The sequence below is a fragment of the Nanorana parkeri genome, unplaced genomic scaffold (assembly GCF_000935625.1).
Source record: "Nanorana parkeri isolate BGI_ZX_2015 unplaced genomic scaffold, ASM93562v1 scaffold187, whole genome shotgun sequence".
Classification (NCBI taxonomy): domain Eukaryota; kingdom Metazoa; phylum Chordata; class Amphibia; order Anura; family Dicroglossidae; genus Nanorana; species Nanorana parkeri.
The window spans coordinates 654,035-679,559 of record NW_017306455.1 but is presented as its reverse complement, the minus strand read 5'-3'; the positions used below and the strand labels follow the sequence as shown (position 1 = coordinate 679,559).

The 25,525-nt window shown below is 40.4% G+C and overlaps 1 protein-coding gene across 1 annotated transcript in view; it reads right to left on the bottom strand.

The window, feature by feature from the left end:
• Window positions 1–25,525, bottom strand: part of KCNH6 (potassium voltage-gated channel subfamily H member 6) — a 140,109-nt gene that overhangs the window by 36,137 nt on the left and 78,447 nt on the right. Inside the window, exons 3-4 of the mRNA XM_018555186.1 lie at window positions 12,321–12,479; window positions 9,163–9,374 (exon numbers count right to left, since the gene is read on the bottom strand). Coding sequence (XP_018410688.1) covers window positions 9,163–9,374; window positions 12,321–12,479 — 371 coding nt within the window. The remainder of the gene's footprint in view (window positions 1–9,162; window positions 9,375–12,320; window positions 12,480–25,525) is intronic.

The following is a 25,525-nucleotide window of genomic DNA, read 5'->3' as shown; positions in this document are numbered from 1 at the left end:
CCACCCTCTGCCCTCTCTCTTTTCTTTTCTTCTCTCCAACCTATCCGTCTTCCCTACCCCTGTGTGTCTCTCATCTTCACCCCTGCTGTGAGAGAAGGCAGGTATGCTGCTGATACATGCAAGAGGTTTTATAAAATCTCATCAGCATTATTTTTGGAGATAGGAGTTCTCGAGTACTTTTAGCAGAGATGCAGTAAACACGTGTCTTCGCACCCGACATACACCAGACGGGGACATACTGTGATTTGTTACATACAGTAAATGGCTGCTGGAAAGAATTCTCAGCTAAATTAGCAGCTTAAAGTAACACGGAGACAGGAAGTCTCAGAGAGGAAAAGGAGTGCAACAGTTTATAGGAAAAGAAACACTGGATACATTGACACTCCTACCAGTAGAACATCTTATTTAGATATACATACACCCTGTGGTAAATCTGGATGTAGGCCAAGTAAAGGAGGGCATACACGGGCTCCATTTTAAAAAATTTATTATTTAGCATTTTTGTTGTAATGATAGCGAATGCATTGTCATTGGCATTATTTAGGATGTGACTCTATTGCATGACCATAGAGAGATAAAGCTGAACGCAGGGATTTTTAAAAATAAAATACCCTTGCTGTGGCCTTCAGCACATTGCAAAGCTTAACTGCTCATTAAAGTGACACTACTCAAGAGTTAAATCTTTAAAACAAAAATAAAGTACCTTAAAAGTAGTAGTAAACTGCTCATTAAAGTGACACTAAACTCAAGAGTTAAATCTTTAAAACAAAAATAAAGTACCTTAAAAGTAGTAGTAAACTCTCAAATGTTTTGTCAATAATGAATGCAGATGAAACAAATATACTTTGCCCAGCATTGCTTTACATTTATGCTCAAATACTTAGAATCATCATGTTTCTGAACAGCTGCTTCCAAGTCTCTCAACTCAGCTTCCCTGAACTTCCTGTCCTGTAAAAGATCAAAAGGGACAGAGCAGTCCCCAGCAGCTGCTCATCTAATAGCTTGGAGAAGCGAGGAGAGAGGAGAGGGGGCCTGGGAAGGGTGGAGTGGCTTGATTTGCTGTGCCTGTGTGTTTAGTGGAGACACACACAGCTTACTAGCACACATAAGGATGACTGCATAGTTTTCTGCTTGAAAAAAGAGCCACCCTAACACAGGAAGTCAGGACCAGTGCTCAGGGGACCAGCTGATTCTGACAGAAACTAAAACTTTTATACATTGAGAAGCAGCATTCATTGTAAGTGATTTCATCAGCATTTGACTTTTTGACTTTTATATCACTTTAACTATTAACAAAAATGTATGTTATTTGTGTATCACTCAGCTGTAGATCCTCAAATCATCTCTGAATTGGTGCTAACACTGTCCTTCCTTCTGGAGGGTGGCTACTTTTGTTGCCTGTGGTCCCTGTGTGATGTAAAGTAGTCACCGCTCCAAGCTCACTCCCCTGATGGACTACAATCTCATGTTTAGTTTACTCATTTGTATTGAGATTGTAGTCCATCAGGGGAGTGAGCTTGGAGTGGTGACTACTTTACAACACACACAGGGACCACAGGAAATAAAAGTAGCCACCCTCCAGAAGGAAGGACAGTGTCAGCACCAATTCAGAGATGATTTGGGAATTTCCAGTCAAGTGATAAACAAAATTTTTGTTAATAGTTAGGATACCTGAATGCATTTTTAAGATTTAAATGCTAAGTTCAGTGTCACTTTAAACCAAGTGGTTGAGGAATAAGTTGTAATACTTTCATTGATAACATGGGAGATCGAGAAACGGATGTTGCTTTTCTCCCCTCTGCTCACAGATGGCATAGTTGAACAGGGACACATGTAGAGAGGGTGCACAGTTTCTGAGCTATAGAAGTAATCAGGTGGATTTACAGCTGGCCATATTACTTCTATATAAAAACATGGTGCTGGTTCTGTAGAAAGTAAACTGACTCACGACTGCTACAGTATCAGCAAGTTTCTTTACATCCCAATACTGCCGTGCCATAATACTTATGGCAGCGGCAGTAAAAAGGTTAAACCCTTAGGCTGCACAATAATGCACCTTTTGCATGCTGTTGTGTTGCAGTGCCATTTTCTTCTTTAATGGCACCCCAGTGAACCTCCATAACCCACCTATGCTGCAGAGTACCCCAAACGCTGAAAGGCATGGTACCATATTACTCTGTGTTGTTGTGCCTTGCAGGTACATTTTTCTCTCTGCTCTGGTACAGTAGAAGCTCATTCAAAATAAATGGGCTGCCTTAATGAAACACATGTCAATATGCAATATATCCTGGGTTAACACACGTGCGTTAACTAAATGCACCAGAGCGGACAGGTCTGAATGGGTCCTTAGGATGCAATGATTGTAGACCTACATAGAAATGGGGTTGAGTATAAGGCAGCAGGATGTAGATCTAATCTACTGCATAACTACCACACTCACATGTGAAAGTGCAGTGAAAGGAGTGTACGTGGTAATGTACACATGAATGTGCATTGTACACTCGCTGTAAGCAGGCTGTTACTAACATTAATGAAGGTCAATTTACTAATCTATAACAATTGTAATTTATTATAGTAAATTGCTGAATATAATGACCATTATGGCAAAAAACTCATGTTTTGTAGATAAGTGAATTGAGCCTCATAGTTACTGCACAGTGAAAAAGGAGCTGAATCAACTGCTAGCTGGTGATCACTGTCATTAGGCAGAGGTCATCCGAGAAAGCAATACTGCATAAATACTGCTTTATCGCAAAAGGAATTGTCTGTGTCTGCCTCTAATGTCAAGGGGATTGTTGTACGGTGCCCCTGCACTCTAGCCACATGAAAAAAACTAAAGCCTTAATCAGAATGACAAATGCACAAAATACCCGCAGCCATGAAAGGGTTAGGAATTCATCAGCGGTAGAATAGCATTTTAAGGATTAAAAAAGACAGTGAAAAGGATGGGCTTGATTTATTGCGTTGCAGTTTTGGTTTGTGTGTGTGTGTGTGTGTCTATGTAAGATGAAACCTGACAAACTCCAGAATTGGTTTGAAGAGGTTTACTCAACCCCATGAGATCAGCACCTAGAGCTCCCCTTGATGGTTGGAGCGCTGCCTGAAAGGCCATTAGGGACATGGGTGCCAATTCCTTAAAGGGACACTAAAGCTTATAAAGTTGTTTTACTGCGGCGATGGAGCATTGTTTAAACACACAATTTTTATCTTAAGGCTTCATCAAAATGCTACACTTAGCAGTAAACCAGAAAGTGGAACAGCAAGGCTTGTTCATAAACTAGAGTTTGAAAGCTGATAGGAAGTGTCCATGGAGATCCTTTGTGTTTCCCCAATGCAGATGTAACCTTATGCAAAACTAGAGTGGATAAACTAGGAAGTCAGAAGAAATAAATAAAAAGGAAGCAGTGATTGTTCCATTATTTTATAAAAGGAATATATGCCCCAAAGAGGATTTCTAGGGAGACTAAACGCTGTTTGTTTGGGACCTGTTTGTGTAGGATTACAGAGGCGACCCCCTTCCTATCCCAGGTATTTTAAAAGAGGGTACAAATAACCAATGCTTTTTATGGGTTACCTGAGCATGGCCCCATAGCACACCATGGTAACCCTTTGACTGCTAATACCAACATACTAAAACACAAAAAGCATGCAATTAAAGAGGCCTAAACAGCAGCCTGTTAGACTGACTTCACATGGGGGGCAAAGGAGCGGTAAAAACAGGCAGTTAAAATAAGGAACTTTACCCATATCTTTGAAATGACAACATATACACCTTTAGAAATGTTTAGTAATGACAATCTGCAATCAGATACTTTTTATTCTTTGCATACCTTATTTTTCTTTTCCACCCCATTCTTCTCACAGTGGCCATTTTTACTTAGGGCAGATTACTACATCTCCCTTTACGCCCTGGAACTCTGGATATAAGACTAGGACATGTGACCATGCACATCATCTCAGGGGAGAAAATTTCTTTCCCTGAGATCTCGTGAGATTACAGAGGAGATTTCCAAGCAATGTTCTGCTGATGTAACCTTCCCTGGATGCAACGCTTCCAGGATGCAGGATACATCACTAATGCCACAACAGTTCTACCATACACTTGGCATGGGGTTTCAATAGAAAATCCCACCTTAAAAAAAATACAGGCATTCAAGAGACGGCAGTATTGCCTCTAGAACTTGTCGCTGTATTTAAAGTGACATTAAAGGCCAAACATTTCTTTTGCTGCCAATGCAGGCTTACTTTATGTGATGCCTCTTGATGCAAACATCTTCTTCTTTCCACTCATTTCCAACAGTCCCTCCAACGCTGGTGCCGCTCTTTGCTCAGGCGCAGATTCCTATGTCCTCTGTGTCCCATGGAGTCTGTCTGGCGTGTATGCTCCCGGTTGCGTGCATTCACTTACACTGTGTCTCCCCTCCTCTCACCTCCGGTGATATCGACTGCGCATGCACCTGCACACACTTCCCCCTGCATGGCCGTTTGGGAAGCTGGATTCTACAGCCAGGAGCAAGCGGCGCAGACACAGGTACGTTTTTAGCTGTTTGACAACTTGTTTCTTCTTTTAAATGTTTTTGCATATATCTACTGCTTGCTAGCAGTAGACATATGTAAAAAAAAAAAAAACAAGTCTTTAATACTACTTTAAATTATGCTTTGTGATATTTCCCAAACTACTCTTTTGGTCTATTTTCTTTAAATTTTCAGCTTATCTGCTTTCTTAAAGGGGTTATCCAAGCTTGGGTGACTGATCTGTACATGTGTAGACCTAGGTGTACACCTGCAGGATTTCAAGTTTTTTTTCACATGTTTATGTACTTTTTGGTCTTTTATTTGCATACTCTAACAGAGTTGCTATGCTGGGATATAACAAGGAGCTCCCTCCTCATTTATCACTTGACCCTCCCTTTTAGATTGTAAGCCCTCACGAGCAGGGCCCTCCTTACCATCTTGTCTTGATTTGTATTGTGATTGTAATGTCTTTCCTATATTGTAAAGTGCTGCACAAACTGTTGGCGCTGTATAAATCCTGTATAATAATTTGCTGATAGAGAAAAAAATGCTACTTTGTATCTTTAACTATACACTTCAAAATAATTCCCCACAGTCTGTGATTAGGAGGATGTCACTTTTTTTTATTTTTGTTTTGTTTTTACTGATATAAGCTCAATATGAATTCTTTAAAATGCTCAGGGAAAAGGTGCCGAATAATAACAGTAATAATTTAAAAAATAAAACATAACTTCTCTCGACCCTCTTTGCTTTTTCAATCCCCTCCCCCCCCGCCCCTTCCGTTGTCCTTCTCTGTGCTGCTATACCTGCACAATGTTCTATCTCGTTAATTGACGTGAGGGGGAACACGGATCACTACACGCATGATCGACTCCTAGCAGTTGTTCTTATATTTGTTTATAAACACGTACCGGAGTGGCACGATGTGCTTGACTCTGAGAAATGTTGGTTATATACGATGTCACTTATTGTTCATACTTTTTGTTGTACCAGACAGGGTTGCACCAGCCCTACGATGGCTGCCCTTTTGCAACGGGCAGCCCATTCATGCTATAACATCTGTGATACAATTGTTGTACGCCTCTGTGTTTCAATGTATTTTGCATTTACACAATAAAGCTGATTTCTGATTTAAAAATAAATAAATAAAACATAGCTAACATATGTACTGTAACATATGTAGCTATCTTAATCCTTGCAGTGGGGCTACCCCCATAACGCTGGGGTTAAGTGCTCGTTTTTGTCTAGGTTCAAAAGTAAACTTATATTCACCCAAAGCTCCGAACCGGTCAGCTGTCACATGGTTCCCTCCAATCTGTCTCCTCCTCCTCTGCAGCATTGGAATCTTCCTCAGCTGTGTATACAGTGTGTATAGAACACAATGATTTACAGGACTTTAGACGGCTGCAGTGGAGGAGGAGAGACTGGAAGGATTGGTCAATGAACAGGCCAGCTCAAGGCATTGGGTGAGTATAACAAGCAGTTAATCTTTGCAGTGCGGGGGTAGCCCCACTGCAAGGACTTATACAAATTTTCCTGGAGTTTTTCTTTAATTCCGTCCCTACAATTGCATTTTGTGTATTCATCTGGTAGTGACCTGGAGTAAACACTAGATGGAGATGGTGTCATATTAGAGTGACACATTCAACACTTGCTCAGCAACACATTTATGTGTGGGTTAGTGCCATGTAAAGAATGTAAAGGGTTAGGAAAATATTAGCGTTTCAAGTAACAAGTAAAGGCTCGTTGGCACACGTGATTAGGGCTGGATAGAGGATTCCTGCAGCAAGAATCAGTGGATTTCTACTGTTGGAATTAAAGGTGTATATGAACATCTGTGGCTGGGAAGCCTGTACAAAGCAATGACAAGCAAGAGATGCGGCTGTCCACTGCTGTTTGCAAGTATCCACACATCCAGCAGTTAGGGCAGGGGTGGACAAATCAATATTGAAATCAGGAGCCAATCTGTCCTATCCAAGAACCAAGAGGATTTTTTTAGGAGCCAGCTACATTGACAACCACTAAAGAAATCCTTAAAAGTTGGGTGCCAGCTGTAAATGTTATGGAGCATTGGCTCCAGCCCTGAGTTAGGGACACATATCCGATCTTGGACGCAATCTGTCTGCATCCACTGTCAGACATTTGTTCCTAACCACAGGTAACCGCTGGTTGTGCGGATACATGCATACAGGGGCAGATAGCCGCGGCTCATGTCAGCCTGTCGTTGCTCTGTACAGGCTTCCAGACCACAGATGTTCGGCCGTAGGAGTGTATGAGCCCTTAATGTTTTACTTTATTATTCTATTTTCAGAATTAATATAGAAAGGACATTTACCAAAGTCAAATTCACCTTGCAAGTGAATTTTCCTTTAGTTTAGTGAATGAGGTGAAGCTCTGCTGACTTCCATTGTGCAAGCATGAATGCTGTTGTTTTTTTAATTTTCCTAGCACATGATTGGGTATTCTCTGCAAAGTGAATTTTCACCACATTCAATAAGCTAAGGGAAAAGAAAAAATCTATGTGAAAATTCTTTTGAAAAGTGGATAGCCTATTTGCCTTTAGTAAATCAACCCCATACAGTGCTTTAGAGACTACATAGATCACATTCCATCATGTAAGTACCAAGCAATGAATAAGTGTATAATATCTTCTGCAAAACCTTTAAGTTATGGATAGAATAGGGAAGCGATAGAACCCCTGCCAGGTTTCCTTTGCTGTCTGTGTGCTGAGCCTTCCCCTCACTTTGTCTCCTGGAGACACAATGGGGAATGAATGGAAAACTTTCCAAAGTGAGGAATAGTATCCTTTTAGGCAGTTCCCACGAAAACAGGTCTTCCAAATGGAAAACTTCCCCTCTCATCCTATTGTGGTGACAACCATAACATTTTGGAATTCCCCTCACTTTCTGTTTCTATGACAGTGGTCACGAAAACAAATAGAGATGGTGAGCCTCCCCAGCTGGACACAGACCACAATAAAACCAAGACTAAGTTTCTAATTTTTGTCTAAAATGTTGTTATCTTTTTTTATTCCTCACAAATTATTTTTGCTTTACTACAGCATAACCTTAAAATGATGTTGAACCTGTGTTTTTTTTCCATGTAAAGGCACAAGTTCACTTAATTCACTTACCTGATCCCCTGAACCAGCCAGCCCTGACCCCAGCCTGTTTGCTCCTATGCTATCGCTGCAGCAATGAAATGTCTCTTGGCATCCTCACGTCCTATACACAGTGTATAGAACACGATGACTTACAAGACCTGTGACCGCTGCAGCGGAGGGGGAGAGACTCCAGGGACCAGTGAAACAGCAAACAGCCTCTGAGGATCAGGTGAGTATAACTTTTATTTTCCTCCCTAGACCACAACGAGCACTATAATAATAATTTTCCCCAGAGTTCTTCTTTAATCCCTTCACCTCTTCCTACCATTGTGTATGACCTGTACATTTAATATATCTAGTGCATCATTACTAAGCTCTATGTTTTAACCCCCCAATACTCATGTTTCTTCTTTTAACAAAAAAAGTGATCACCTTGGGGTGTCTGTTTTCCCAAAAAGGGGTCATTTCCGTACGTTTTGTAAAGTTCTGGCATTTTTGCTTGATGTTTTATAACAGAAGGAAACAGAAACTGTTTTTTTTTTTTTAAAGTATCATTTTTTTCCCTTTATATAGTAAAGGAAATAGCATTATAACATGCTGGTCCTGAAGTAGTTAACGTTATTTCACTGTAATTGGGTGTTTTTTTGGTTTATTTATTTCCTTTGTAAGTTCCGTCTGCTAATGTTTTTGTACTGTTATATACTTGCATTTCTAATGCTTGTAATCACGCCGTTTAAAAAAATCAATAAAGCTTTGCAAAAAGTATAAAATGGACTTCTAAGTAGTTCATTTTCCATACTTCTATATTCCACTATTGGGCCAGGGCGCCGGAAAACCCAATCTTACCCTGCTTACTGCACTAATGGGATCAAAATAATGTATTACCAACAAGATGCTTTCATGTGAACACATTTATGATAATGTCTGGGATATTTGTTTGTATGCTGGAGGTTAATTACAAGTTAGAGATGTCAGGGCAACCTGGTTCACATTTTGCAATGGCACCCAGAAGAATTTAGCTAGGTTTCTAGGGCCACCCATTCCTACCTTGTACCTCATAATTCTTCACAGTTTCCAAAATATAAATCTATACTGCTATCTTAATTTGTTATAGGTGTCTCTATATTGGCGATGCTCCCAGCATGTTGAAGTCAGTGTTGCTTTTTAATCAGTAATGTATACCTCCAATATAAAATACATCAAACGCATTCTACAACAGTACTAGTGTACATACTGCGCTGCACTTATTGACTTCTGGTTTATTATTTTTCTCAGAGCCGCATGCATACAAAAGAATAATTCAGAGGAGTGGTTCACCTTCTTTGAAAAAGAGGTCACTGCACAAGTCACCTCTTCCAGTGAGATCTGGTCGTAGTTTTATGTTTTGCTAAAAATAATTTGGCATTCAGAAAATATATAATGTTGGGGGGTTTTACGTCATTTTCAGGCCTAAAATGTGGAATATAACATGGGTGCAAAAATGGAAAAAAGGGCCTCAGTCATGAAGGGGTTAAAAGTAAAAATCAGTGCGGGGAAACACTTACCTGGGTCACCTTCTCTGTGACATTCTGTGTTCTCTCAAAGGCGTTACTAGGAGCCACAATCTCAATCTCCGTGGTTGAAGCTGATCGATGCTTTTCTAAGTTGAACTCCACGAAGTTGAGGGTAAACTGAGGTATCTGGCTGATGGTCCTGTATCTCATGAGGTCGGACTCATTGGCGGAGTTTAGGAAGCCTGGCTTCATTTTCGACCTCTCTGAGTAAAAGAAAATATTGTCACAAAATCAGGTCACAATAATGTAACTTAATAGCTTGCTTTTTCCTATTGAGAGTACAGGTACAAATGCATCAGCAACGTAGGATAGTGCAGCAGGTTTGCTTTATTCCCTCTATGGTCAAAAACAAAAAATTGACATGCATTTCTCTACTGAATGTCCTTAGATTTTCTTCCACCCCTAATAGCAGCTCAATCTAGAAGTTTGTAAACTTTTTATTGAAGATGGGATAGGATGTACTTCCCCAGTGCAGTGACACAATTTCACTCAGCCCTATGAATATGCACTTCCTTGGGTCACCTTCTAGCTAAGCCTGTCATCTGAACTACAACTCAACGCCTGAACTTCCCACAATGTAACATTATCATTGCTTTCTGGAAGCAATGCATGAAGGCATATGTAGTCTTTATAAATTGAGACTGCATCACATCAAGTAACAGGTAGGAGACGTAAAGCATACTTGGAATCTATGAAGTTGTTGAAAGTGATGGTCAGATGGAAGGCAGCACTTGCTATATAACAGGGATTTTTTTAAAGTGAGCTTTGATTGCATTATCAAAAACAACTAAAGTATGTATTCCTATTACATGCCGATGTTATAACAAGGTAGTATATGCTGTGACTTTAGGACTCCTTTAAGAATGCCTGAGAGTTCTATCATTAATTCTATTACAGCTTTCTCCTCTGAGATCTGTTTTTAATCGGATCATTAATTAATCTGACAGGCTCAAGATTAGGTCTAATCTAACTGACACCATAGGCTCAGCCATGCCTATCGAAGGTCCGTCTGCAGATCCCCATATAGACTCTTCTATGGTTAATTATGCCGAAAAAGACCTTCTATGTATGTCCCTTTTTGGAAAACGCCCTGTGTGAAGATTAGGAACCTCCTATGCGATTATGACTTCCTCCCAATCATTTGGGGTAGTACTTTCCCCTGGATATATTTCCTAGATAATAGGTTTCTACCGTCTGGAGAATTTCCAGTCCTTCACCTTATTGGCCATTTTCTCACCCTGGTGAATAATGTCTTTACATTTAAGGATTTCGCTGATGTTCAGTTAGATTCCTTGCTTAAGTCCAAGTTTCATCTAGCTGGAACTACAGAATTCCCCGAGCTGGAGACCTGTTTTTCCAGAGGTCCTCATGGATTGTATTTGGATGTCCCACACATCTATTATGTACTATATTCCTGTGTCCCCAATGGACAATAAAGAAAATAGGATTTTTGTATTTGTAATTCTTATTTTATCAGTGCAACCTACAACAATGCTGGTCAATTAATATGAGCAATGCCACTATTTTCCAGCAGCCCTTTGTTATAGATGAGTCTAAATGGCCCTTAAAATAGGTACACCAGACCAATATTTTCAAATTAAATGCCAGTCAGTCCTGTAAAGTATTGTACTCTATTTTATAGCCTGAAGATGTCACTGTGTTAGTGCTTTATAGCTAGCTGTTGGCCATAGGCTTTTTATAGCAATCACACAATAATACAAGAAGACACTTATTTTTTTTTTTCCATCAAAACAAAACTTATATCCGGCCTACTTCAGTGATCCTGTCTGAAAAGGAACAGAAAGAGCTATAGTTGGCAACAAAACACTGAACCATCATCTCCGAATGCACGAATATCCAGGTGGTAGATATTCAAAACCTAATGCCCCGACAGACAGATTACAATATTATTTATCATATGTGTTCTATATCAACTGATTGCATTGCCCACAGCAAAAAAAAAAATGTAATCTTTTGAACACCGTCAAATTGGAAGAATGTAATTGTTGTGGGAAGGGCAGTTTTGTTTTTACTAAGTATACATTTATAATGGCATCAGTTAGGACACCTGCATAAACTTGCATTCCTATGTTGTGTTAGTGGAATGGCAGTTCTATACCTCCCCCTAAACTATATCATATGAACGCAGGTTTATGCACCAGTAGTGACATCTTGATATAAAATAAGATGGCCTGATAGAAGACTGGAGAGACTTACTGATGCCACAGGTTAAAGAGGAACTTTACCCACCAATTTAATGTCTCCCAAAACAGTTTTTTTTTATAGCATGCCAACTGTCAAGGTTGCCAGTGTTCTTATTTTAGCTCTCAACTGAACTTTTAAGCCCTCAAATGTCTGCTGTCCTAGCTGATCACATGTGTTGAGCCATGGCAACTGCAATCCAAATAGTGGCTAAGATGGCACATTCCTTGGCTGTAAGGGATAGGAGGTTGTAGTTCTGCTTTAGGTATATTCATCAAATATTGCCTATCATTAAAAATGTATTGAACAGAAATCTCCCTGATCGAGGCCAATTTTTATAACAGAGGAGCTCAGGCATGCACATAAACCTGACAATGAATGCTAAAGCTCTATAGTGTAAAAGTCTGTTGTGTTGGGACTGCTTTGGGTATTGTGTCCATGTGACAACCTTTCTGAATGGTTTAGATGTAAAAACATGACTGTAGAGTGTGTATACTCTCTACTTATAAGCGAATGGTCATTTTTTTATAGCAGTTGGAGCAATAGAAAACCAGCGGTGTTGACCAGGCCCAGCAGTAGCAAATACGGTAACATGTCTCCATCTTAATCTGAGGACAAACACCCAAGGTGGCCTTTATTCTGTATGCCTTGGCCCAGCGCAAACACATAATTTCAGAGGATACTGGAATGAGCATTGTCTGGGTATGCTGGGCAATAAGAGCTAGGATAAGGACCAAACTTCTATTGCCGGTGGCGATGGTGGTGGTATCTGAGTGATGCCAGTTTTTCTGCACTGTGTTCTCTTTAACACAGTGAAAACGCAACACCCATATTGATGTGTGATAACTCATGACTTTCTTGAGCAAAGTTATGGTAAGTGTAGCTAGATTTTCTGTTCCAGCTAGATTAAAAGTATAAAACCTGCAGGACATGCTGCAATCACCCACCTGAATTGAAGGCAGCTCGTGTCAACCTCTGATGTAGTGTTTTGTTGGCCTTTCTTGCCAGAAGCAGTGCCAGATCTTCAAAGTTTAGTATAAACATAATGACGTCTCCCTCCTCGTTCTTCACTGGCACAACATCGACCAAGCAGCGCATACAGGTACCTGTGGGGGATAGGTAGGGTTTATAACAGAGTGTAAGCATGCACAAAATAAATATATACAATGCAGGACATGTTAAAGTAAACTTCAATCATCCATGAAAAATTTGCATCCTTGCATTCATCTTGTGCAGATGGCTGTCTCAATGACCACATTTCTATAGCTGCCTTTTAATTAATGAGCCCAAATCCAAGCCTGCAAAAAGGTGGGCATGGTGTACTAAAGATGGCATTACAGAACCTATGGAATAATATGTAGCTGCATTGTAAGTATCAGAATAAGATACTCAAAAGATTTCAATTTAAAATTTTAAAAACACTTAATAGCTATGAAGACATACTTGCATGCCAACTGGAAAAAAATGTTTGGCCTTGAAATGTTGTATGGTCTAACAGATGCAATTTGTTATATGCAAGCAGTAAACTGAAATGTGGAATTTCACAAGCATACTCCGAGCCTTCCAGGCTACATGCAGACTGGTGTTTACAACCTGCCGGAGTGCCGTCTGTTACCACCTCAGTTTGAAGGAACTGAGATTCCTTACACATCCTGAAGGCTTCATTAAACCATCAGGCAGCACACCCACTCATTATGGAGTCTGCCAAACAGTAGCTGATGCAAGTGAAAAGGACTTGCTTCCCCTTGGTGGACTATAAGTCCTTCAGGCAGCTGGGGCCTAAAGCACAAAGAATGCAGGCAAGGGCTAGGAGGGCTGTCATACAGGCATTGAGAGTTGCCAATCCAGTTAATTTTAGCACGTTCAGGTGACACAGGTTATATCTATAGTTGCCAGCAGATACCAACAACTGAGCTTTTTGGGGGAATCTTTTTTGTTTTGTTTGCTTCTTCAGAGGGCCAGGGACATATGTTATCTTCCTTCCATTGATTAAACATTCATATGACAGAAATTAAAATGTTCATGTCACAATTGACTGAATAAATGATTGTTCAGTAGTTGAACCATGCCTGCATATCTGACCACCATTTTACATCCATGGCTAGCTTAAAGCTGAACTCCAGGGGTGAATATTTATATTCAGGGACAGTCCCTTGAAATGAGGGACAGTTGGGACGTATGGAACAGGTGGAACTTTGAACCCCCTCCCCACTCAGTTTTGATAGAGATTACACTACATTTGATGAAGAATACTGTTATATTTTGACTAGGTGTAAGCTGATACGCACCCATAGAATCCATAAAGGAGATACAACATCCAGCACTGGAAATCTAACCAAACTTATCAGGAACATATTGTGATATGTTGCTGAAAAACAAGCCTGTATGTCACTGTTGTAATAGCTGCACACATTATAAAAAAAAAACAAAACCAAACTGTAAACTGTTGGCTTGGTTTATCTCTAAAATGAAAATTGCATCAAGGCCACAAGCTCGTTATGACTGTGGATACCTTTTAGCACCAGTTCCTGGTGATTGATAAAATGAAGTCTTATCAGTCTTATCAGTACCAGTATTGGTACTGTCAACAAGATGGCTATCTTCACAATGTCTAGGTGACTAGTGCTTCTTGTAATGTATGTCATGGGCTACATCTGTGCTATGTGATATCATTTTATTTATTAACAAACAAATCCTGAGTCCTTTCACTGCAGACAGTAATGATTGCAGAGCATGTTCTGTGTTTGTTGTGCCAATATTTATAAATGGCCTTCATATCCCTGAGCATAATACTGTGATACTAACAGTTCTCACCTAAAATCAACCAATTAGAATGTACGAAATTAGCAATAAACATACACTGTGTATTCTTTGGAAAAGAACATTGTAATTTTGCTCCATACCACATCAATAATTACGCAGCTCAAACATTCACTTTCAGCCCTGTCTGTTTGAGCAATGCTGATGTAATTAATAGTCTGAAAGAGGCAAGAATTGCCTGAGGGCATTGCCCAGGCTCCCTAATGACGAGCCTAGAAAATACCAATTATATACTAGATCAAATAAGTGCACACAGAATCAGTACCGATTAATTCCACGGGAACAAAGGTGTAAGAATAGCCATAGCATCTCACGTGGCTGCTATGGAGCCTGGGGTTGGAGGGGGGCCACATTAAGTAGGAGGCTATTTAGAAAAACTAAACTTTGAATTTTGTAGTATATAGAGGGTCTGAAATCAGATTGCCACAAGTGACAGATCCCCTTTGAGCAATAATATATGGTCTATTTATGAAAAGTCTGTATAGCTTATCATCCAGCAAAACTGCATGTGCATTTGTTCTTTAAGAAATAACTAGCTGCTGTGAGAATTCAGCCAAAATGACCGTTCTTGCACCGTGCATTGGTGCTGGTCTGAGGTCTTATGTGCGTTCTGTCATTTAGCTCACTTTCCAAATCACCGATGTTGGACTAGATTTTTAAACTTTCCTACCTATTCCCCTCCAGTTTTGAGAAATTCCCCTCACTGTATTTATACCTGTCCATCTGTTACTGTTACTCTTACTGTTTCTGACTCACATATTGATTAAATATCTTCATCCTTCTGCATATTCATTACCTCTATGTCCATGATTCATTTACAGAATCAGAGACAGATAAATATCTTAACACAGATATATACCAGCTCTATGGCAGGACTTCTCCTGGCTTAAGGTACAGTCTACATTTTGTTTATAGTTTGAAAAGTTTATACAGTATGGTTTGGCCTTCCTCTTCAATCATTTATGTCTGTATGAGTTTAGTCTGCAAGGTCCTTAGACATTTCCTGTTGGACTCAGTATTTTAATGTGTGTATGCTTATTGTGTATTCTTCAATAATTCTGCAATAATGTTCCAATGAATAAAAGAAAAATGATAATTACACCCCCCACTCCACAACAAAAATGATTTTGGTTAAGCACCAGAGCTTCAGCACTACAAGATCCTGGCACTGCCAAGAAAATGTTCAGTGTGGTATACTTCAGGCCTGTGTACATGAATTTATGTTCAGGTTAGAACTCTTTTTCAAATGCAAAAGCAGCTTGAGGCAGCTTGGAAGGAGCTAAAATGCAGGTCAGAAGTGCCTGTGCATTGCCTCAAGTGGAACTTAGAAGCGTCTTAGCTTTCTGGTTCCTACAGCCAATGCCCCTGAGCGTATCGTCGCATGCACATGTGGTTGATTGCCCCGCAGCTTCCTGGGATGCCTGACATAAGTATCCTATGAGGCTGCAGGCAACATTTGATACATCATTCTAGACTAGGCCAGAATTCAGAAGTAAAGGGAAGCAGGGCATTAGAAAAAGTATTTACATAAACAATTTAATTGGGTGAAAGAAAAGGGGAGGAAACATGGATTTCATGGAAAGTGGTTGAAGAGGATCCCTAGTACAGTAAATATTCACTATTAAATAGTCATAAGTTATTGGATGGGTAGGGGCTTAAGGCGATAGCTTATGGGTTAGGTGTTGTCAGGGTCAACAGTTAAAGTCATAGTTTAGAGGTTAAAGTGTTATGTCCAGCCAAAACTTTTCTTTAGCTTTTAATAGATTAGTGAAGCATTGAAACCATTAGAAAGACTTCCCCCCACTAAGTCCTAGGGATGCAAGAATACCATTTTTTCCAGGCTAAGTTCGAGTACCGATAATTTTCCTCAAGTACTAACCGATACCAATTACCGATATCTTTTTTTAGTGTCATGACACAGTTTTTCAAAAACAGTACAGACTAATAATTTTAGGACAGTGGAGGAGTGCCAGGGCTCAGTTGCAGCTGCAACCTCTGCGACCTTGACAGTTCTGCCACTTACTCCAAGCTGTAGATTGCAATCCTCAGCATTACATTATACAGCAATGCAGAATACCACCAGCTATAGAGGACTACAGATTCCAGCAATACATTATACAGTAATGCAGAATACCACCAGCTATAGATGACTATAAACCCTAGCAATACATTATACAGCAATGCAGAATACCACCAGCTATAGAGGACTACAGATCCCAGCAATACATTATACAGTAAAGCAGACTACCACCAGCTATAGATTGCTATAAACCCTAGCAATACATTATACAGCAATGCAGAATAAAACTGTCAGCTATAGAGGACTACAAATCAGTCAGATAACATGGTACCATGGCTGGAATGCTCTGCTGTCAGATAACATGGTATGAGGGCTGGGATGAGGAGGAATTCTCTCTAGTCAGATAACATGGTAACGTGGCTGGGATGAAGAGGAATGATCTGCAGATCTCAGGACATGATACAATGTAGCAGTGCAAGAGCAGAACTGCTGTACCCAGAGCAATGCAGGATGTACCCGGGGGAGCCCCCATCTCTGCCCTCCCCCTCGATCTCTGCCCCCCCGTATTATACCTTCCCCAGAAGGGGCTGCATGGTTCCACTGTCAGGGTGCAGCCTCCTCCTCCCCCCCTGGTGGGTCCCAGGGCTTTGTGTCAGTGCTGGAGTCTTAGGAGGGGAGAGGTGTGGCCGGCGCTGTAAAGAGCCAAATCTATGAAAAAATGTAAAGACCCGGTATCGGTTTTTATTATTGCGGCATTCTAACGAACAAGTACTCATGAAAATGCCTTTTGCGTGTTTTGCAAATTTTTATGCGTTAGACGCACGTCTGAGGTCTGCCGTGCATTGGTTCTGGTCTGCGCTCTGCCGTGCATTGGTGCTGATCTGAGGTCTTATGTGTGTTCTGTCATTTAGCTCACTTTCCAAATCACCGATATTGAACTAGATTTTTAAACTCTCCTACCTATTCCCCTGCAGTTCACCTTTTAGTGAATCGTTTTGCTATTTTGAAAATAATGGGAGAAATAATTTCTGTAACACAAGAATGCTCAAGCGGGTGAGGCTTGTGGATGGGTGGGGCTTGTATCTGGGTGGAGCACAAGGGGGCCCCATAATTTTGTATTGCTCGGGGGCCCCATGTGTTCTCAGTGTGCCTCTGGGGGCAGGCACCTTTACATCACAAATTGTAATTTCACATTTGTAAAGGACCTCTAACTAGAGAAACTCAGCTACTGTCTACTTCTATATCAATGTAAGGACCTTTCTGTCCTCACCAAAACACACGATAAAGTCAAAAGTTGCTTTAATGAATGTAATGAGAGGACCAGAGCCAGCCAATATTCACATAACAAGCTCCTAAGGGAGAGAGGGGGACCAGCATCACCTCCCATCTCTGCTTCTGAGAGGTGATTTCACACTTCTGAATCCCTGACGTGTTCGTCTTACAAAATCAGATGACACAGCACTGGCTTGTTGTTACCAGTGTGACTGCTAAAAGTCAAAAGAGTAGAATTCTGCTATATTGTTAACATTTAGTTTTATGAAAAGCAATATTGATCAAGAACATATCAACCTTTTTACAGGGCACGAATAAAGAAATGTTATACCATGTACGGCATGACAATTGTGTAAGCCTAAAGCCTAACTGCAGACACATTTTTTCATTCTAAAATGTTAGATAGAGTGGCAAGGTTTTAAAATTTATTTTGTATTTTTATTATTTGTTTGTCACCTTATTAGAGAGATTTTCCCTCACTTCCTGTGACACAAGTGACACCAAGTGTCACTGGTGTCAAGAGGGGTGTGGTTATCATGTAGACGAAAAGGCACAGATGGCAATTAAAACATTGTCAGAATTTCTAACTTTTCATTACGCCCTATTAGAGAGCTTTTTCATCACTTTCTGTCCCGACAGGAAGTGAGAGGAAATTTCCCCACTAGGATTACAGATACAATAAACACCTAACAAAGGCTGTAACCATTGGATACAAAATAAAAATGTGTGGCTGAAGTTGGGATCAGGACAAATGTTATAAATTATACACAGTATGTGCCTACTAATTTGGCATTGCTTATGATACCAAAATACCAAAGCTATATTTGTTATAAAAGTTATAAAAGTCCCCAGTGTATGTCATATACACTGGGGACTTTTATAACTTTCATTTCTGTTGTTAGATGGTCTTCGTCTGATGGCCAGCATCATTCAACCCACTTCCTCTGAGCCCAGATCAAACTAGATCTCCCCCACAGGAGAGATCTAGTTGAAGAGGGGGGAGATCTTTCAGTGAAAGGAAAAGCAGCACTGTGAAGTGCTCATGTGTAAAATGATTGTCTTTTAGGATGCTTATCGGTCTTGTATACTTATTGTTGAGTCTCTACCAGCCGCTTTGTTGTACAAGGCTCCAGGCAGCTGAAAAAATGGGCTTAAATGTCAGGGTATTTTAAAGTGAGCCCATCATTTTGCCCATTCAGGGTAAAGTAACAAGTTCTCTCAATTGCCTACCTCCACTGCTGATACTTACCTACCTCACACTCCCAGCCTCACTGTTCACCTGCCAGAGCCCTAAGTAAAAAGCTCTATGTTAGCTTAGAGGCTTTAAATTAAATTTTTGCAACCTGCTAGGAGTCCTTGACCCTGCCTTGGATCGTAAACCATTCTGATGCCAATGCAGGCAGATAGTCTATTACAGTTTGCAATATGTCTGAAGCCTACAAATACAAGTACATTGTACTGCTTTAAAAGCTCTCATAAAGCATGAATTTCGGTCAAATGACAGCAGAAAACAAGAATATGCTAATTCCCCCCTTTCCAGGAACAATATGTTTTGAAAACTAAAATTACACAGCGGCCTGATTAATTGTAATACTATATAAACTGTCAAACCGTACATTCATTTGAACCAATTGTATTTTGCTTTTTATCTAATTAGAGCAGAAGGATGAGGCTGGTCCAAAGGTATACCTCTAGTCGCCCATAGGTGGCATAGCTGTCTTTCTGCATAATGATTAGCCCGTGTAGCAATAGCTATTGGCTATTGAATAAGTGAGTGTTAAATATTCAGCCAACTTTTAAAAATCCATTAGTATCCTGCGGTGTTAGGTGTTGCAGAATGGCACATATCTTAGTAGTAGCACTGCCTTTATGTTTGAAGTTGTAGGGTAAGAGGTGCACTAAATTATTTTGCTTATTATTATTTTTTTTTACTATTTAAAGTGACATTAAAGTCAAACTTTTTTTCCCCTCTTCCCAATCCTGCTGTAGGGACTTACCTTACATTATGTCTCTTAATTCGATCATCTTCTTCTTTACTGTCCTTTTCAGCTGTCCCTCCAGTGCTGGTGCAGGTCTCTGATCCAGCGCTAACTCCTCTGTCCTCCTCTTCTCTGATGTCCCATGTTGTCTGTGCGGGTGCACACTCCTCCATAGACTTACCTTGTGTCTCTCCTCGTCTCCCGGCCGAACATCTGAACTGCGCATGTACCTGCCCCAAGATCTTTTGCGGCCGCCCGGGACTCTTCAGATGTTCGCACGGGAGCGTGCAGCGAAGACACAGGTAAGTTTAATCTCTTTTTAAAATGTTTTTAAAAATTTTTTTACACATATCTACTGCTAGCAGTAGATATATGCAAAAACATGCGAGGGTTTAATAACCCTTTAAGTTATGCCACTTAATTTGTTACTGCACTTTGCACACTGTTGTCCTTATTGAATACGTCAGCTTGTTTAAGTATATAACCAGCAGTGGTTATTACAGCTTCATATTTCCCTTGGTTACATTTACTACTTGACTCTTCCTTGTTTAGTGTTGATGGGTAAGATGGTATTTGTTGGTTATTTGTGGCAGTAACCTGTGCCTTCTGGTGCCGCATGGAGCGATGGGGTCATACAGCACCACAGTGGAATGCCACTTGTGAACCAAGGCCCACCTCCTGGCCAGTCTGGTCATGATGATGGCAAGGTCTTTCACTCTCTCTACCTCTTCATCTGATTAATTTTTCATATTAAACCAAAACAGATGGGGCTGAGATTAAAAGGAAGGTAGGATTTAGCAGAACACAGACTCTCGTCAGTGTGGCAGAGTTAAACCTGGGGGTGGGGGAATTCTTGACGTGCACCAGCTTTAACTCTTAACCTGCCAAACGGCAAGCAATCAAGCCCCCTTTTTATAGCTGGTATGGTTAAATATGCCACGCGTCTAAGGAGTTCACTAAAGACATGAAAAAGAGCTATTCTTTCTTAACATGGAATTCAAACAGATGTACACACAGTTCTCTAAAGCGGCGTAATGTTTTAATACACTCTATCCAGGATTGGGAGTCAGAAAGGTGCTGACACTGGAAGGGTTAATAAACCCAAATCTAAAGAACCTTTTTAATTGAGAGTATTTGGTGACGTCCTGAGGCTTAAAATCCTATAATGAGTTCCCAAGAGTAAGCGGAGGCTTTATACCCACACTGCTGGACTCAGCTCTTGTGGCAAAAACGAAAACCATAAACATAACTGTATCCGGAACAAGCTGCTCACCTGTATAACCTCCTCAATAATCCCCCAAGCAGCCAGCAAAGTCTGTTTTTCTCTGTTGTAAAATACTTCCTACATAATATTTCTGTCTACACACAGCAAATTATTTAGCTCTGAGCTACTGTATAACACCCAATATATCACCTTTCCTGGCATGATACTACTAGAGATATTACTTCTATCTAAATACATAACATCATTTTACTGCCAATCATACTGCTGAAGACATAATTTCCCTCTATTGCCAACATCCCCTCTACTCTTACCCCTCACTGCCCACACTACTCCTGGAGATGTTATTCCTTGGTATACAGCCAACATTCCTTTACTTCTCACCAAACTAACTCCTGGAAATATTTCTTCTTACATACGCTTACATCCCACCAGACTCCTGGAAATATTACTTCTTAGTATAACCCAACATCACCTTGCTTCCCACCATACTGCCGGAAATATTACTTCTTGGTATAACCCAACATAACTATACTGCCTACTATACTCCTGGAACTATTACCTCTTGATATAACCCAACATCCCCTTACTCTTCACCAAACTGCTGGAAATATTACTTCTTGGTATAACCCAGCAACCATTTTATTGCTTACCCTACTCTTTTAGTGATATTACTTATTGGTAGAACTCAACATCCCCTTACTGCCTACCATACTCCTGGAATTATTACTTCTTGGCATACACTCAACATTGTCTTACTATCCAAAGGAGACAGCACTAAAAACCTGACAGAGGTTCTAATGTTTTTTCTTTCTTTTAAACATGGAACACTCGGATATACTTATCTTCTTCCTCATGGTTGCAATCTGTTCTATGACCCAGACACTGTGATTGGTATGATGGTGCTGGAGCATCGAACTGATCCTGGAGGAATCCATCCCTTCTTCTTCCTTGCCGAACCCCTCTGTCTGCATTGTATCTCTGCGTGTGCATGGAGATGGGGACAGACAATACATCTTTAGGGCTTTAGTATTACAATTATAACTGTTTAACTCCCCTTGTAAAACATGATGATGCAGTGCCAGATCTGTAGCCAGGTCTATTTACATACTGTTCTATGAATGAAGGATAGCAATGCCTCCTGGGATATCTGATGTCACATATCCCAGAAGGCATTACTATCCTCAATCCGTAGAACAGTATGTAAATAGACCCGGCACCAGGTCCCTGTGTGGACATGTGTGAGAACTGCACTGGATCTATTTATGTGCATGCAGCACATCCATGCTTTTGCGATTTGTGATGTCGGTATCCCAGGAGGTTGCAGGAGGAGAATGAAACATAATTCTCGCTGCGAATGGTAAAAGGGGCCAGGGCCACATAAAAAAGGTTTAAAAAAAAGCTTAGTAAAAGGTGAGTGGGAGAGTTACAGTGCACAAACTTTATTTTTAGGATGAAGATCTGTTTTAAGTTGTATCTTTAATAGACCAGGAGGGAGAAAATAAGAGACGTTCATTGTAAGGGTTTACATAAACTTTAAAGAAACTTCTGGCTGGTTGTAGTAGATCATTATACATACACTAACTTAGATTAATTATAAAGTATCCGCCCCCTATATATTTATTTGAGGTCATTTAAGAAGATTACTTTCCACCTGATATCAATCAGCCATAACATTATGACTACCTGCCTAATATTGATTAGGTCCCCCTTTTTGCTACCAAAAACAGCCCTGACACATTGAAGCATGGACTCCACAAGACCTCTGAAGTTATGCTGCAGTATCTGGCACCAAGCTGTAAGTATCAGACCCTTTAAGTCCTATAAGTTGCAAGGTGGGGCCTCCATGGATTGGTCTTGTTTTTCCAGAACATCCCACAGATTCTCGATTGAACTGAAATCAGACCAAGCCACCTTGTTCCATTGCTCCGTGGGTAAGTTTTGATGCTCATGTGCCCATTTTAGGTGCTTTTGGCGGTGGACACTGGTCAGCATGGGCACCCTGACCGGTCAATGGGGCTACGCAGCCCTATATGCAACAAACTGAGATACACTGTGTGTTCAGACACCTTTTTATCAGCACCAGTATTAGCTTTTTCAGCAATTTAAGCTGCAGCACCTCTTCTATTGGATCGGACTAAACGGCCCGCCTTCGCTCTCCACGTGCATCAATGGGCTTTGGCCACCCATGACCCTGTCGCTGGTTCACTGGTTTTCCTTCTTTGGACCACTTTTGGTAGGTCCTGAGCACTGCAGACCAGGAACTTCCCACAAGAGCTGCAGTTTTGGAATTGCTCTGACCCAGACATCTAGCCATCATAATTTGGTCCTTGTTAAAGTCACTCAAATCCTTACGCTTGTCCATTTTTTCGGTTTCCAACACATTAAATGTTCACTTGCTCCCTAAAATATCCCACCCAAGTGTAATGAGATAATCAACGTTATTTACTTTCACCTCTCAGTGCTCATAATGTTAAGGCTGATCGAAGTATAGAACCTATTCCAATCAAGTTGAGATGAGAGTACTGCCTAGGCCCACTTGGCAAAATATCGACTTAGAGACAACAAGACTGGATCATGTGAAAATATCCCTTAAATACCTTTGGATTTAGTCTTTCTCTGCATTCCATAGAAAATTAAATTGAAATATTACAGTTTTTGGATTCTATGTGCTGCTTTGGGATACCATAATGATAATATAACCCATGCATTTTTCATATTCCCATTTATGAGCTGTCCTTTCCCTGGCTAAATCAGGAGCAGGTTTCCTTCCCAGAGGCAAAACTGTTAATGATTTAAAAATAAAAAAGGGAAGAGTATTTGGTAGAACTATTTAACCCTACAATGGAAAGTCTTTTTTTCAAGAACTTATAATATTCTCTCTTGTAAAATGGGGTCTGATAGAACAAACTGTATGCCAAGCTAAAACCTTATCAGTGAGCATTGTATTTGGGTATGCATATGGTACACAGAGGAGCCATAGTTTGTAATGGTGGAGAAACACCAGTAGATCGTACACCAAGAATAAAAACTGATGGAAGATCTTCTTATTGGTGTTTGAGTTTTGCAGTGTCAGGACCCATTTCTTGCAATCTTCTCTCCGACCTAACTAATGACATGGCACATGGGTGATGAAAGGTTTGTTCTCTTTTCTCCATACTTTCCCTGTGCTACCCTGTCACTGCAGTCTTCATCCAGAGCCCCTGGGTATGGTGCATATGTGAAACTCTCTTCAACCTCCCAAAAATTCTGAGCATGCTGCATGAGCAGCAATATCTGGACCTGAGTGCTGTAATGGTGTTGGCAGGGGCGTATCTGCCGCGAGGCAAACAAGGCGTTTGCCTGGAGCTGCAGATTCGCGGAGGGCGGTGATGCTGCCTTGCCTAGGGCAAAGCTGCACATCCCCCCCCCGGACTGACCTGCCGATTCCCGTAGATGGCATCACCCACCTCCTGTCATCGGCTGCTGCTCTGTGTCGTTATCTAAATGGGTGTTTTTATCTAACTTCAATTGGTACTATAAGTTACTATCGATTATTTTCTCCATTAGACAACCCACTTTATTTTAATGGTCGCTTTCCCAGAGATTCAGTTGTATTTACAATTTTCTTACCTCAGATGGATCTAATATTTTTAAATATAAAAAAAAGTAATTTTCCCTGTCCAAAGTTAGGATTTCACAAAACAAACCATCAGTAATATCTTTGAGTAGTTTTGTATGTTACATTGGACTGCACTCAACTGGTTTGATCCTTCTACTGCGAGCTCTGTTTAGTGATTACTTGAACATAAATGTTCAAGGATGAAACGGAAGGCCCAAAGTTGGGAGAAGGTACCCACATCTCCAATGTAAGTCGGCACTGATCTCGGAACTTAGGCAAGAAGACCCAAGAGATATAAGAATCCAGGTAACTCAATGGACTATACTTTACCTATAACTGAAATATTGCTTTTGGGTTGAATGATATTTTAACAACTAAGTTACAATGAGCTCCCATAGTGTCTAGCCAGTCTGTTATCCCTATTCTGCACAATTCTAACTGTGGACAAGTGCTCTGATAAGACAAACTACGATTGAGCAACCGCATGACACAATACAGATTTGAAACAGAACATCATGAATGTGTAACTTGGCACATAGGTGGTGTGAGGAACGATCAAAGCATCAGTTGTGCAATACTGACATTGTGGCAGGTTCATATCACTGAAAAATGCAATAGTGCTGGAGCCATTGCCTCCTGTGGTGACATTCTAACTGCTAGTTAGAAATAAATACTGATAACATAAATTGGTTGCTGTTTGTAATACCACAATTGTTGCTATCCCCTAGTTTTCATAGATTGACTAAATGTAAAGAATCTATCTATATACAGCATGTATTTGTTTTATTCAGTGTACCCTCTATGGGAAGGCATGTTGTTGAAGACAAGCTCTGCCAGATTAAAGCCCTGCTCACTGTTATCTCTCTATGCAATAAGGGTGTAATTATTAATTGCTGAGGTGCTCCCATTGCATAATGGAATGGCGGAAACTTGGGGTTTTTCTCAGGCACAGGAGAGGGTTTTCAAGTTTTTCAGTACAGTAAAAGCATCCACCTTGTTGTTGCCTGGCCTTAGTCAGGATTTTTTTCTGTTAAAAGATTGAAAGATTCAGAAGCAGAACAGTGTCTATTTCCTACTCATTCATTGTTTAAAAGCAGATATGACTCACAAATCATAAAGTTACCTCTTACATATAAGCAACAAATCCATTTTCTAGTTTATAACTTTTAAAGCATAAGTAGGAATAGATTTATGGTTGCTGAAAGCATTGCAAGCAGATTCTTGATGTTTTATTAGAG